This window comes from Chenopodium album, chromosome 7, assembly GCF_948465745.1.
Source record: "Chenopodium album chromosome 7, dcCheAlbu1.1, whole genome shotgun sequence".
NCBI classification, from domain to species: Eukaryota; Viridiplantae; Streptophyta; class Magnoliopsida; order Caryophyllales; family Amaranthaceae; genus Chenopodium; species Chenopodium album.
Window position 1 is genome coordinate 2,580,439 of NC_137840.1, and position 16,536 is coordinate 2,596,974.

At 36.5% G+C, this 16,536-nt stretch overlaps 2 protein-coding genes across 2 annotated transcripts; both read left to right on the top strand.

Annotated features, from left to right (window-relative positions):
* Positions 1 to 3,011: 3,011 nt before the first annotated feature.
* Positions 3,012 to 3,419, top strand: LOC145639861 (uncharacterized). The gene has a single exon (XM_081691189.1). It carries the CDS (start codon positions 3,012 to 3,014, stop codon positions 3,417 to 3,419), a length of 408 nt encoding a protein of 135 aa, XP_081547315.1.
* A 7,029-nt stretch (positions 3,420 to 10,448) lies between these two features.
* On the top strand, positions 10,449 to 12,774 carry LOC145639863 (protein FAR-RED IMPAIRED RESPONSE 1-like). The gene is made up of 3 exons (XM_081691190.1): positions 10,449 to 11,595; positions 11,771 to 11,840; positions 12,537 to 12,774. The coding sequence occupies exons 1-3, from the start codon at positions 10,449 to 10,451 to the stop codon at positions 12,772 to 12,774; spliced, it is 1,455 nt and encodes a 484-aa protein (XP_081547316.1).
* The last annotated feature ends 3,762 nt before the right edge of the window (positions 12,775 to 16,536 follow it).

A 16,536-nucleotide genomic window follows, 5' to 3' on the forward strand; every position in this document is an offset into this window, starting at 1 on the left:
AAATGTGTGCAAAAAAGTTAGACCCTTAATTAAAAAAACTTGGACCCTTTTAGTTAACTAATAAATAAATAAATTAAAAAAAATCTAAAAAAAACAAAAAAACAACCAATTAGAAAAATCGAAAAACAACCTCTAGTCGATTAAGTGCATGGAGTAGGGAGAAATTTGGTAACTTTGTGCAGGAAATGCAAGCTTGTAGATCGGAGATGGAAAGGTTGATGAAGGAGGAGCAATCGGAGGAAATTATTGCTCAAATGAAGGCAATTGACGATAGAATGGATGAATTGGAGAGGAGAGAAGAAATGTATTGGAAACAAAGAAGTAGACAAGAGTGGTTGAAAAATGGAGATAAAAACACTTCTTTTTTCCATACAAAGGCAAAGCAGAGACGTGAAAGAAATAGCATCAAAAAAATAAAAGATGAAGCAGGGAATATTTTTGAAGAGGAAGAGCAAATTACAGAAACCTTCGTTCAATATTTCTCAAATCTTTTTGCGGGTAGCAGCCACATTGAGATGGAACCTGGGATCGAAAAAGTGACTCCAATGGTTAGCGACAGACAATGTAGCACTTTAAACGCAGCGTTTACAGCCGAGGAAGTGCGAATTGCTTTATTCCAGATGCATCCGACGAAGGCCCCCGGGCCCGATGGTATGTACGCCATATTTTTTCAGAAATTTTGGGATATTGTGGGGGTGGATGTTGTAGATAAAGTGCTAAATATTTTGAATAATAATGGTGGCATAGGTTCTATTAATCAGACTCATATAGTTTTAATTCCGAAAAAAAAAGAATGTGAGTCTCCTGTTGATTATAGACCTATTAGTTTGTGCAATGTAATATATAAAATTGTCACCAAGGTACTTGCTAACCGTTTAAAGTTAGTTCTACCTTTTATTATTCATGAGTCGCATAGTGGATTTGTTCCTGGGAGATTGATCACTGATAATTAATGTTCTGGTTGCGTATGAGTGCTTCCACTACCTTAGAAAGAAGAAAACAGGGAAGAAAGGTTTCTTGGGGCTCAAACTTGATATGAGTAAAGCCTATGATAGAGTGGAGTGGGATTTCCTGGAAAAAATGATGCTAAAATTGGGTTTGCCGGGCCAATTTGTTGCTTTGATTATGAATTGTGTCAGCTCTACGGAGTTTGATGTTTTGGTGAATGGGCAGTCGTCGAGACGATTTAAGCCTAGTAGGGGGCTTAGACAAGGTGATCCTCTATCACCGTTCTTTTTTATCATGTGTGCGAAAGGCTTGTCGGCTCTCCTTCGTGACGCAGAGAGTAAGAAACTCATCCATGGTGTGAAAATCGGAAGGAATGTGGAACCTATATGTTTCCCATCTTTTCTTTGCGGATGATAGCCTTTTATTTGTGAGAGCAACGGAGGAAGAGATTGAGAATGTTTTGAATATCCTCTCTACTTATGAGTTAGCTTCGGGACAGAAACTGAATATGGACAAATCGGAGGTGTCTTTTAGCCGAAATATTGAGCATGAACGGAAAAATATGCTTCAGATGAAGTTATCTTTTAAGGCCGTCGAAGGACATGACAAGTATCTTGGTTTGCCAACTTACATTGGTGGATCGAAGAAACAAGTGTTCCAAAATATTCAGGATCGTGTTTGGAAAAAACTCAAAGGGTGGAAAGAAATTTTTTTGTCTCAAGCGGGTAAAGAGGTATTGATTAAATCAATTGCTCAAGCGATTCCAACTTATGCAATGCAATGTTTTGCTCTTCCGGCTAGTATACTTAATGAAATTGAGAGGTTATATCGACTTTTCTTTTGGGGACAAAAAGCTGAAGAAATAAAGGAAGTTGTGTTGGATTGCGTGAGAAAAGTTATATACCTCAAAAAAAGATGGAGGGCTCAGGTTTAAAAATATGAGAAATTTCAATAGTGCTCTCTTAATTAGCAAAACAAGCTAGGCGTATTATCTCGAATCCGACTTCTCTAGCGGCAAGAGTTCTTAAGGGCAAGTATTTTCCTCACTCAACACTTTTTGATGCAAAGGTGTGTCCTAATGCAAGCTATACTTGGAGGTCGATCTTGGGAGCGCGAAATGTGTTAATGAAGGGTGTTAGAAAGGCTGTGGGAAACGTCTCTTCCATCAGCATTTGGCATGATCCTTGGGTGCCAAATCTCCCTGGCATTAAGGTTTCCTCGACGCAGGGTGAGATGGATGGAGGTCCTGCTACTGTGCGTGATTTGTGGATTGATAAATCGTGGAATTTGGAGGCTTTAAACGCTCTTTTCTCTCCAGTAGAAATTGCTGAAATTTGTAAAATTCCTATTCCTCTATATGACCAAGTGGATGCGTGGGTTTGGCATCATACAAAGGATGGGCGATACTTGGTTAGAAGTGCCTATAATTTGATCACGATTGAGCAAAAACAAAACAAGGCTTCTTCTTCGAGTGAGTCCTGCAATTTTGATGGAATGTTATTTGGCATGCTGAGGTCCCCCCGAAAGTGAAGTTTTTCGCGTGAAGAGCTATCAAGGGTGATGTGGCATCCCGTCAGAGTCTGATTCAACGAGGTATGGAAATCGATCCTATATATCCTTTGTGTGGGATTGAGAATGAAAGTGTATTGCATATGCTTAGCTTGTGTGAAGACTCAAAAAGGCTCTTGTATCTCTCCCCTTTAAGATTGGAGGTGGAGCGATACGAAGGGGATTCGTTTTAGGAGTGGTGTGTTGCTGTTCGTAAAAGACATAAGGATGGAGAGTGGTGGTATTTATTTTCCTGTTTGCTTTGGGGATTATGGCTTCGTAGAAATGCATGGGTGTTTGAGGGGAGAAAAATGGATATAGGTGAGGTTATTCACAAATTAAAGCTATGGGCATGGCAGGGGAGTATGCTCTGGCTCAGAGTGCTCCTAGTGCGAGTAATGTAAGACCGAAGCTGAATGAGATATGGAAACCTTCCTCACAAGGGGTGATTAAGGTTAACTCGGATGCTTTGATTTTCAAACCAAACGGAGTGGGATTAGGGGGTGTTATGACTTATGAGAGATGTCGTGGGTGATGTTGTTGCCTCAACCTGCTTGCCCCTCCATGGTAATTTTGAAGTCGATATCGCTGAAGCTCTTGCTATGAGACACGCCTTAAGTGTTGCCATCGATTTGGGTTTTTGGAAAATATGTTTGGAAACAGACAGCCTCAAGCTTCACAGCCACTTGATCAAGCGATGTTCACTTGCTACTGCATTTGGATCAATAGTCCATGATATACTCCAGCTTTCTAGTAGTTGTCTTTCTTGTCATTTTACTTTTGTTAAAAGGAACGGCAACCGAGTGGCTCATGCTCTTGCCAAACTTTATTCTTCCTTTGACTCACTTCGAGTGTGGATGGATGAAGTTCCTTTGAGTATTTCTGATGTTGTAATGGCTGACTTGAGCCTTTTAGTTGATTAATAAAGCTGGGTTGATCGGTTCTCATCAAAAAAAAAAATTATTATTTTTTTCTTCTAAATAATCTAGTATTTTTTTTAGTTCTAGTAATATTATTTCCTGTATAATATTTTTTATTATTAATAACAATTTAACTTAGTTTTTTTTTTTAATTATTATTATTGGTAGTTAAGCACACTTTTAAAATACATATTTAGCTAATTAGTTCTTTAATAATAATTCATGCTTCATTTCAATAAATATGTAATTTAGAAGAAAATAAATAAATTTTGATATATTTCACAATACTAACAACTAAATTAACGGTAAAATCTTTTAATATAACTATGATTTGAAACAAATTTAATAAAATATGATTCCTATTATATAAACTTAGATTTTAATAGTAAAAAAAAAATGCATAAATGACGTATCCTGTTATTTAAAAATAAAAAAAAAAATAAAAAAAATTGGAGGTTTTTTCGCACCCCCTTATTTTTAGAGAATTCAGATACAGGCATACAACAAAAAAATAAAAATTATTTTGGAAATAACTATTATGATATTAATTATTATTTTATGAAAAATATTTATTTTCATAAAGTACTAGAACTTACAAACTATTACTAAAATATTTTATCGTTTAAAATAAAACCAGATTATTTTTGTATGATTTTAGTTTAATAAAAGTGTTTTTGTCACCCATAAAAAAGGTATTTTAGTCTTCTTTATTTTAAAAAAAAAGATGTACGTTTTAGTCTAATGAAAAAAAAGCATTTTTTATTTTTAAAAAATAAGCGTCTAAATCATTCATAGTAATTTAAAGAATCAGATTATTTTGGAAAAGAGGTTTATGATTTTAACATTGTATCAGCTTTTATTATTAATTAGTTAATTTGGAATTTTTGTATAAATTTATTAGCTATTTCTATAATTAAATTCATTAAGAGTATAAATTTATTAGATAAGGGGTCTAATTTTTTAAATAGGGTCTAGTTTTTTTTTTATTTAATTTTTATCTAAGGTTAACGGTGAGTTAAAGTAAGGTTAACGGTGAGTTAAACTAAGGTTAACTAACCAGAATTTCTAACCAAGACCCCAGAAACAAAGTTAACAAAAAAAAAAAAAAAAAACAAAAAACTTGAACCTCAAATACAATATTTATCAAAAAGTTGGACCCTATTTGTTATTTTAACTCGATATAAATTAGTAGTTTATCAACATTATATGAGTGACGAAGAATTAAAAAGGGGAAAATTCTTGGTCTCTACCTACTTGAGACCAAGTTGGTCTCTACCAAATAAAAAAAAAAAAAAAAAAAAAAAAGAGCCATAAATTGGAAAAGGATAATACAAACAAAATTACTGAAAGAAAGAAAAGCATAATACAACACCTGGGGGACCATTACTTTTTCCCTTGTAGAGCATTGCCACTAATGGACATTTTTTTGGTTGCCCAATCTCTCTCTAACCACTTTCTCACTCCTCCTCCCCATGGGCATTTTCTTGGTCATTTTTTTTCTACACCAATGGTCAAAAATTATAATCCCCACCATTTTCTCTCCTATTTTTAACCCTATACCCCACCAATATTTATCTCTCCTACACATCATTAAATTTGTAATTTAGTATTTCTTAATTTTATTGTTAACAAAATTTTGTATTGATTAAATTATTTATGAGTACAATATTAATTATTTTTATTATTAATTTATGCGAAATTTATTTTTTAATAAAATAATAATATTTATTCTTAACTAAATTTTTTTATTGATTAAATTATTTATAAGTACAATATTAATTATTTTATGCGAAATTTCATTTTTCATTAGTACAACATTAACGATTACAACATTGGAACATAATGATCGTACACCTATCATACAAACCAAATAAATTAACGATTACAAAACTATTTATTCATTTGTACAACCGTATTTTTGCCAAATATGCTCAACTAAATCATCTTTCAAAGAAAAATGGGTTTGGCTATCACGCAGGGTAATTCTTCTTTGAATATACGCGTCAAAATCAACGTTTGGTGGTCGGCCAACGTCAAATTCGAAAGGCTCGTTGTTATTCACTGTGACACTTGTACTCGGTCCGGACCTTGCTCTATGAAGCTGAGAGCGATCTTCTTCATAATACCTTCTCAAAACTTCAGCACGAGTGTAATTGTGTCGTTCATCCTCGACAATCATGTTGTGCATAATGATACAAGCTTTCATTATGTCGCTCAAAATGTCTTCGTCGAAAACAAGTGAGGGTTGTCGTAATATGGCAAACCTAGCCTGTAGAACTCCAAACGCACGTTCAACGTCTTTCCGAGCTGCAGCTTGTTTATCTGCAAATAACTTGTCCTTCTGGAGTTGAGGATATGTGATACCTTGGATAAATGTTGCCCAGTTCGGATATATACCATTTGTTAAGTAGTATCCCATGTTGTACTCATGGCCGTTTACCATAAAACTAATTGGTGGTGCCCAACCTTTCAAAACATCGTCAAACATCGGAGAGCGGTATAGGACGTTAAGATCATTACAAGAGCCGGGTATTCCAAAAAATGCATGCCAAATCCATAAGTCTTGATCCGCAACAGCTTCCAGGATAAGGGTTGCGTTCTTGCTACGACCTGCGTATTGTGCTTTCCAAGCCATAGGATAGTTCTTCCACTCCCAGTGCATGCAGTCGATGCTACCGATCATGCCCGGGAATCCACGCATTTCATTTTGGTGAAGGATTCTCCTTAAATCTTCATCTGTTGGACTTCTTAAGTACTCGGCCTCAAAATGCTTGATCACCCCTTGAGTAAAATGTTGCATTGATTTTCTAGATGTTGTTTAACCCATGCGTATGTATTCATCTACGGCATCCGGAGCAACACCGTACGCTAACATTCTTATTGCAGCGGTGCATTTATGCAGAGGTGATAAGCCAAGCCTACCAGCTGCATTCCTACGCTGCTGGAAGAATGGATCGCCCTCAACCACTTTATTCATAATCCGACAGAATAAAGGTTTGTGCATTCGAAATCGACGACGGAACTGATTTTCGGAATACACAGAATTTATTGCGAAGTAATCATTGTACAATTGCAAATGCCCTTTCTCCCTTTCTCTATCTCCCCTATGCTGCGGGACAGTTTCATCTTCATTTACAATTTCGATCTCGGATGGAGGTGGTTGAGGAAGCATTATGTTAGGTAAGTGATTTGTGACAAATTCGTCAACTAGATTATCAAATTCCGTATATTGATCTGAATCAGAAGAATTTGAGCTTGAGGTTGAGCTTATGGAAAACATTTTCTGTGTTTGGTTTTTGAATGTTTTGGTGTTGTGGATCAATTTATGGATTTCACACCTTTAAATAGGAAAGCTTTTCAGTGCATGTCCTTCAGCTGAGTGTGAAAAGACTACTCAATGTATAGTAAAAACAAAATACATGACTACTCTATTCTTAATAATCAATACCAATGCTTGTCATACGGTTCAAGTTATGTATGAAATGACTACTCAATGCTTGTATAAAACAAAAACTACAATTGGACTTGACTACTTTTTGGGATTTGACAGTTCAATGGTTGATAAAACCAACCACTTGACTCATAATTGTATAAGACAAATCTACACACACTAGCTAGTACTTGACTCATAATTGAACAAAATATATGAAAATGTAATATAAATTGATTAATTTTTGGATAAAATTAATAATAAAAATTAATTCATTGCAACATAATAAACAAAATACCTTTTATTTCATTGCAACATAACTTGAAATCATAATGCATAATAAACTACTCTACTTTCCACCATACACTTCTTGAATTAGTTCCTCCTTCCACGCTTCTTCAGCTGGTGTAAGTGGCGTCGTTTTTTACATAATGGCTTGCAACATATCAAATTTCATCTTCTTCTCTTGTAATTAGACCTGTTTGTTTTTCCTCTTTTCCTTTTCCCTTTCAAGGTCCAACCTTTGTTGCCGTAAATTTGCCTCAAAGCTTCTAACTTCAGTACAAGCCTGTATCTGTTCACCAATACTTAAAATTGCACTATCATGAGCAATAGCTTTTCCCTTACGCTTAGCCTTTGCTTTTTTTACCCCGTCGGGTCTGGGTATACCTCCTGATGAAAACCCACCAACGGGAACATCTCCTTCAGCTTCACTGTCAGTTCTCGATCTCTTTCCACTTCCACTGCTATCCTCGGTGTCCCCTTCCGAACGCACTTGAGAATCCTATCGTTCCTTTAGTGACAATGCCCATCTAATCTTCGGCCTCCACTTTGGGTCATTCTTTATCATTTCCCAAGCGTGGGGAAAAACAAAATTGTGTGGTGGTTTGGATGATATATGGAACAACTTCGAGGCCTTTTGAATTCGATCAACTTCGTTGAATCCACTTCCAGTTAACGGACCCGCTTCATCGTAACAACTTGTCCATAACAGTACATCTGCCGCCATCCTTCTCCAACGGTTCTCCAAACTCTTCGCATTTCTGGGTGGTAGTATTTCTGGCTGCCTAGCTTGAACCATGTCGTACGCCACAGATATTTTTCGCCAAAGTTCAGCTGCTTTCATGCTCGTACCCACTATCGCATTTTCACTGTATTTTAAATATAGCCCAATAAGAGCTTCATCTTCTACGACTGACCAAATACAACTAGCTTTAGCGACTCGTTGGTTGGAACCCACCGGCATTCTTTGAGTCGACGGAGGGTATTGAGGTGTCTCAAGAACATTTTCTTCTTGGCTATCATCGTACTGAGAGTTACTTCCTTGGTAGACAGGAGGTGATTGCTCGTAATCAGTGTTTTCAGTTGGAATTTGTGGAGGTATTTGTTGTTGTGGAGGATTTTGCTGAGAGGTGTTGCTCATTCTTTGTAGGAAAAGTTGAAATTGAGGTTGATTCATGAAATTCTCATCTAAATCATTACAATTTTGAGAAAGTAGTGAGTAAAAGGGGTTATTGGGATCCATATCTATTTTTTTTTTATTAATTTCAAAAACTAACACAATAATAACAATAATAATAATTAACACAAATAAAAATAATAATAATATTATTATTAATAACAAAAATAATAATAACAACAATAATAATATTAATAACAATACTACTAAAATAATAACAATAATAATTATACTTCCAATAATAATAATAATATTTATTTTAATAATAATAATAATAATAATAATAATAATAATAATAATAATAATAATAATAATAATAAAAGGATGACTAATTATGAGGGAGAAATTGAGAGAAAATGTAAATACAACAAATTTATGTGAATTTTGGAAATATGAAAATATAGGCAAAATGGGTCTCTATTTGTAGGGAATTTTTTTTTCTAGCCGTTGGTAAATTTTTTTTTTTTATTTTAATTTTAAAAGCACAAAATAACGGTTTCAAAAATATAACCGTTGCAATAATCAGGAATTTCCTGATTGGTCCAAGCTCCCTAACAGGACACATGTTGCTGACGCGCCTGTCAGGGGTGCATTTAGTATTTTTTTTTTGCTTTCCTTTCCTCAAAACGCTGCATTTTGAGTTGAAGCGCAGCACACGCTTCCTCAAAACGCTGCGTTTTGAGGCGTGGTGAGCAAAAAAAACGCTATTGCCAGCGTCGCACGTGGGGCCCACTCATTCTTGGTCTGATTTTAATTTTGCCCAAACTTTGATCAAAAAATGTTTTGCCCATGGGCATTTTTTATTTAGCCCATTGATGGGGACTTTTATTTTTGGATTAAAACCCAAAAACTCCCCATGGGCATTTTTCTCCCCATTGGTGAGAGTGCTCGTACGAAAGATTCCAACCTCAAATTTTCCCCCAAAATAATGGCGGGATCGAAATCCCCCAAAATTTTCCCTCCTCTCCAAATTTTGTGTGAAATAATAATGGATTCCCCTCCTTGCATTTTTGAAGGCCCGATTTGGAGCATCAATAAAGGACATACCAGCTGGGAGGAGTTCGAATTGGTGTGTTTGCAAGACCAGAGTTGTAAATCAATTGTTGTGTGAAACCCTAGTTTTTTTATTAATAAATTGACGCAACTTGAGTGTTATTTCATCAATTAATCTCTGAGTTGAAGTACATAGCGGTAGGCGATATGAGTCATGATAATATTTCTAACAAAGAAATCGAGATGATTGAGGTAAGTGTTGCTTTCGATTTTTTGAATTTGCTTAGTAATTGGTGTTTGTTGAACTGAGTTATTGGTATTGGCTAATTGAAGTGAAATATAACATTGTGAATTGGTAGCATTGCAATGTCTTTGGGAAAAGGTGAATTGAACTTGTGAGATGGTAGTTTATGTTTGAAAATATACATGGTTTTTATTCCTATGTATATGTTAATATTAAAGGACTTTTATCAATTGAATTAAATTTGTGAATGAAGTTGGTGGATATATTAGCTGAATTTAATTGATATGAGCACCTGCTGTTATAAATTCATAAGAAGTAGAAAATGAATACCTTATATTTCTAATTGATAAGAAGTAGTTGATTAGAACTAGAACATGAATACCTTCTGTTTTGAAATTGATTAGAACTATAAATTAAATTAAGTCATTGTAAGTAACTTCTTCATAAATATGTTGGATTGTTAATGTTGTTGTGTTGTTGCTGTGTAATTTATTATAATGGGACCAGAGTTAGTTTTGATTAATATTTGGATTGTTTGGTTGTTTGGGTAGGATTGTAATGTTAATTATGAGAACCGTGCTATGGAGGGGAGCACATGTGTGAACTGTAGTTCAGATAGTTCATCAGATAGTGATGATAGTTTGCAGTTTGATTTGAATGAAGATCTCAATATTGATGTTGGGGAGGATTTTGATTTGAATGAAGATCTCAATATTGATGTTGGGGAGGATTTTTATTTGAATAAGGACCCTGCTGATTGTAGCATTCCCAATTTGAATAATGACCCTGCTGGTGCTGAATGTAGCAATCTTGGCGACGATGCTGAGTTGAATAATGAATGTGAAAAGTTATACAGGATCAGCTAGATGTTTAGGGGAAGCTGTAGTACCTCATCCAGAAGTAGGAATGGAGTTTGGTACTTGGGATGTCATGAATAATTACTATCGTAGATATGGAGAGCAAGAGGGATTTGGGGTTGTGTGTATAGGTGGGAGAAAGAATGATGTTTTCCATAAAGCGGCTTATAGCACTTATGTTTGGAAGTGTGAGTGTTACGGAGTTACAACATACAAGAAGAGGGTTAATGGGAAGAGGGTTGTGGTTTATGATGAGCCGTCGAAGAAGAAGAAGAGTAAAAAATGTGACTATCCAGTGATGTTGTATGGGCAAGGCAATAGTGAGGGTGTGTGGCAGATTAAGAAAGCAGTGAATGAGCACAATCATAGTGTGACTCCTGAGTTATCAAGGCACATTGCAATGTATAGAAAGCAAAAGATTACGAAGCATTTGGAGAATAGGATTGAAAATGACCATGCTTCTGGTGCCTCGGCTAGTCAGATTTTCAACAACATGGCGAGCCAAAGACACGGTGTGGAGAATGTTGGTTTTACAAAAAAAGATATTCATAATTTGGTGAATAGGAAAAGGAGATTGAAGTTGAAAAATGGTGATGCCGCCGCTATGCTTGAGTATTTTGATAGAATGACCGCCGATAATCAATTTTTTTTTCACATGCATCAGGTTGATGACAAGGGGCTATTGAAAGACATCATGTGGGTTGATGCTAGGAGCAGGGAGGCGTATCAGTATTTTGGAGATGTCTTTTGCTTTGACTCCACCTACCTTACTAACCAATACGAACTTCCCTTCTCAAACTTTGTTGGTGTCAACCACCATGGTCTGACAATCCTTTTAGGATGTGCTTTGGTATCACATGAGAATGCTGAGACCTTTGAGTGGCTATTCAAGACATGGCTTTCGTGCATGAGGGAAAAGCCCATGGCGGCTATCATGACAGATCAAGATGCCGCGATGAGGAAGGCAATAAGAGTTGTATTCCCAATACCGGAGACACGACATCGGTGGTGTATGTGGCACATCATGAAGAAGTTTGGTACGAAATTGGGTGATGTAAAAGATTACGAAACTGTTAAAGATGCATTGCAAGGTGTGATCTACAACAGCATATCGCCAGATGAATTTGTTGAGTCTTGGTGGGAAGTAGTGCATAAGTTCAAGTTAGAACAGTATGAATGCTTTGAGTGGCTAGAAGGTCAGTTAGCTTGATTCATTTTTTTCCATTCATTCATGTGTTTTAAGTTTGGTGCTGTGTGACATGATTTGAATTTTTGAATGTAAGTGAAAATTCTTGTTGAATGACCGACTATTTAGGATAAACCATTTACATTCAGTAGAGTACTACAGTCCTATTTGTGTCTACTTATTAGATGGTAGTACTGTTATTGTAAGTAATACCTTCAATATGTCAAATGGTACTCTTATTATACCAACTATATTGTAAGTAATACCTTCAACATGTTAGATGGTTTTATGATATGTTGGTTTTCTGTTGTTGAGGTTTGTTCTGTCCCCCTGCTCCCCTCCCCTTATGATGATGTTTTTGTGGTCTGTTTCCAATGTTGGTCTGTTTTTGTGCTTTGCTTCAATTCATGGTATTACTGTTTTGGGTAGGCCTATACAAGGACCGAGAGATGTGGATCCCCGCCTATGTTAAAGGTGTCTTTTGGGCAGGAATGCAGACTACTCAACGTGTTGAGAGCATCAACAGTTTTTTTATGGTTATATTAATCTGCATACCCGGCTGTGTGAGTTTGCTCCAAATTAGTGTAAGGTGATGGAAAGCTGAGCTAATGATGAGCATGCAGCGGATGCTAATTCTGCGCGTTTCGTTAGGCCTCTAATATCGGAATTTGCCTTGGAACGTAAATTTCAGAAGGTGTATACGGATGCGAAGTTTGTGAAGGTACAAAACCAGTGTAACCGTGTGGCATATCTCACCCTTGTGTAAAAGAAGTTAATGTCACAAAATGAGGAGTATGTGTTTTCAGATCATATATGGATTTACTGCAAGAAAAAAAGGAAGGAGCCTCCCCTTGAAGGTCGGCTTAAGGACTACACTGTTATGTATAATACAGAAAGAAAAGAGGCAAAATGTGACTGCCGACATTTTGAATGTCATGGAATTATTTGCAGGCATATAATAAAGGTTTTAGACATGAGTGGAGTGACTGAAGTTCCATCCATGTACATTGTGGATAGGTGGAGAAAGGATATTAGTAGGAAACATACGCTTGTCAAAGTTGCGTATCATGACGCATCAAAAACCGAAGAGGTTCGAAGATATGATAAGTTGATGTTAGCCCTTGAACCTGTTGTATTGCGTGCTTCTGCATCGGATGAAGCTGTAGAGGTGTTAATGGATATGATTTAGATAATGAGCCTAAAAGTCGATGAACTACATGTGTTGGCTGAGGGCTCTGGCCAAGGTTCGGGTGGGGAAGAAAGGCCTAGTGGCGAGGAATTGGAGCCTGTGCAACATGTTGTACCTCCAACTCCCAAAACCCCAAGCTCAGTTAATAAAGGTAGTGTTGTAGATTCCACGGACACACCAAATTCTTCTACATGTGTGAAAGATCCTGAACCTCGGGGTAATAAAAAGGGTAGACCTCGAGCAACACGGTACGTCCCCCCAGCAGAAAAGGTTGCGAAGACAAGGGGTGGGGGTAAGAAGAAACAGGACAAGAAGGGACAAGACAAAGAAATATAATATGGACAGGGGAATAACCAACATCCACCTGAATTCATGCATCAACAAGTAAGGCTTCCTGTTCTCAGTGTTTGTTGTATATGGCAGCATTTCTTTTTTTACTATTATTTTATATTTACGTATGCATATATGTGTGCAGGTTGCTTTCCCAAATGTAGTTCCTCACCACCATCATATGTTCCCAAATAGTCAGGTAGTTAAAAAAATATAATGCTGCCCAAACTCAGTGGTTATGTGCCAGTCAGACTATAAGTATTTCAGTTAAAAAAATCAGTTTTATTTGATTGCCCGTTGATTTTTTTAGTTTTAATTCTGGAGTTTGAATTGAACTGATGAGTCAAATTATCCCACCACAGTAAAGATATGTTTGAGATTCTGATTCCCACATGTTCTTTATATATAGGTCAACAATGGATATTATGGTGATGACCTGTTAATGTTCACCAGAAGTGGTGGTGGCCCTTCCCAAGCTTTTAACAGGAGGGTGCTCGTTGGTGGGATTCATATGAGCCAGCAAAGTGAGGCAGTTGGTTACTTCACCGCCAACAACAATGAGTACCACGGTCAACTACAGTTTGGGGATACGAGCCATTTTTATCAACCCTTCATATGTGCCCAAGACGAGCTTAGAGCATAATACGCATCCGCATATGCAGAATCCCCATTTGCGTATTCCACATCCCAATTTTTCAATGAATAATACTTGATTTTATAGTTAAGAATTATGAAGTTGAATTATGTAGTTTAAATGTATATTTAACTTGTTTTAGTGATAGATTTCCTTGAAATGGTCTGGCTTATGAAACAGATGGTTTTAGTACAGAGTTCCTTAAAATACATACATCTTTGGATGGTATTGGAAAAGACATAGAACCATACCATGGAAAAGGTAGATGATATCAATGTGGGGTGAAATACATACCTTGGATGGTATTAAAAAAACATTGAAGCATACCATTGAATAGGTTAATGATATACATTAAGGTTTATGTCTACACCAATCAGAAGGCAGACAATAGACAGTAAACAATAACACATACCATCCAAGGCCCATAGATAGTAATGGATAAAAAGTAGTAATGCCTAAAGAATGAAAGTCACGTGTGTGTTTATCATATGTTGCATGTACTTGTGGATAATGTAATCCAAGGCATTATCTACATTGATAAACTAAAATATAGTGTCGTAAGTTTTTTTTTTTCAAAGTATGATTCAAAAACTTAAGACCAAGTGTGAAAGATTAGACCTGCTCTTAGAAGGGGGTGTACGCACCAGTGAGGTAACTGAAATTTTTGGTGAAAGTGGCGTGGGTAAAACACAAATATGTTTGCAGTTGCTGTTGACTTGTACGTTGCTGCCGGAAGACGGTGGCTTGTATGGATCCTTTATTTACATACAAGAATGTCTAGTGTTTCCTGTGAACCCGCTCTGTCAGATAAGTACACATTTACTACAAAATCATGTTATTGATGAAAATCCACTAAGTTTGGTTCAAATTAAAAAAAGTAGACAATCCTCAGCAAATTCTATTAGTGTTGAACCAAGTAGAGCGAATGGTATTGAATTCTCACGAAGGTTGTAGGGACACGAGGGTATTTGTGCTTGATTCAATAGCACATTTATTCCGTGTTGAACATGACAACACATCGACAGGATTTTTACAACGTCACCGGATGTTAGTTAGTATTGCGAGAAAAATGAAACACATCGCCACATGTTATAGCATTGGATTCATTGTGGTAAACGAGGTAACTGATGTATTTAACGTAACGACTACTCCGGAAAGCACCTTGCAAACCTTTACTTCAGGCCGTGAAGTGAAAGCATCCCTGGGGAGTGCTTGGGGGGAAGGTCTGATTTCGAATAAGATGTTTATTTTGAAGCAATTCAATAGTCAAAGTCAATCATGGTACCGGGAATGGACGGTAATAAAGAGCAGCTCTTCCCACCTACAAGGGCGTCGCTGTGCGTTTAGTATAACACCTAATGGATTGTCAAATTAGTATCCTAAAAATTGATGGTGTTCTAACAGTGGCTGTAAGATACCATCCTAGAAGTACATTGTATTATTATGGCTTGTATTATTATGTTTTAAATGCAAAGAACTGCACCGTCATGTATTTTAATGATATAATTAGAAGTTGATGGGTATGCAAAAATGATACCAACCTAGGCAATAAAGATACGAATCTTGCCTTGGATGGGAGTGGTGAATACAATTTATAAATATCCAGTGTATTTGATCCGTACAATACATTAATATCGTACCAACCACTTAATTAAAAACATGTTGCATCAGAATAAATACCTAAATGGTTGTAACTTGCTACTGTTAAAGTAACTCCCAAAATTCAAGTTAACCAAAATTTCCTACTATTTTCCTTACTAAAAATCTCCTATTTCAGTATGAAAAACAAACCCAACAACAATGGTGCCTCTCCTTCAACCAAAAGAACCACAAGAAGCATGACCCGTCGGTACACATATGCCGAAAAGGGAAAAGCAAAAGTGGAAGATTTTGATATATGCAAGGAACTTGAAAAACCGGGAGAAAGGGATGTGAAAGATTCCATAGGTGCAATTATTCTCGAGAATCGGTCAAAGAATCTACTTCTGCCATTTCAACTTACTGTTTATGGTGGTAAAGGTTCAGGTGTTATACGGGGTTTAAGGTATCATCCTGATTATCCTTACTTAACACTACTAGAACTAGGGCCGCCAAGAGAGTTAAAAAAAATGCATATTGCTTCTTGTTTTACTTAGTTGATGTATACAAAATGGCTTTCATTGTTGACGTTGTGAAGTTAAAAAAATACTTGCCATAATGCATGGAAAATAAACGTGCATACATTTGGCTAGGAAAATTCTTGGCCTTGTTTAAGCCACTTGAAGCTTGGTTTGAAGATGTTCAAGAAATTGTTGAGAAAAATGTGCTGGAGTCGGGGAAATGGGGTATTATTATCTTAGGCCGCAAGTTTTCTGGTGAATGTGGGGTGGGTGTTCATGTTGCCGATAAGATCAACATCACATGTGAGTGGGTGAACTTCTCCCATGAAAATACACTTGGACACTCTAAAAGTACCCTAACTTACCACTGCTAGTTGGCTAGCAACTACACCCCGCATAGGTTGGCCGTGCTTTTTGGCAAGGATTGTGGAAGTGTCCATGTCAGTCATCAAATTAATCTGAAAATAAAAAACCACTTGCCATTAACACTGAAGGTAAAGCATCATGGGTACATGTTTTGCATTATGACTACATGTTTCTGACTACATGTATCGTATGAAATATAATTCACAATTTCACATACCCCATAAGCCGGATGCATCATGATCCGTTAGTTGTGCCCTTCATATTATATAGCCCATTCCTTTGTGTAGATCTTTGATACAACATTAACGTACTGGGTACCCACTTTCCTCCGAC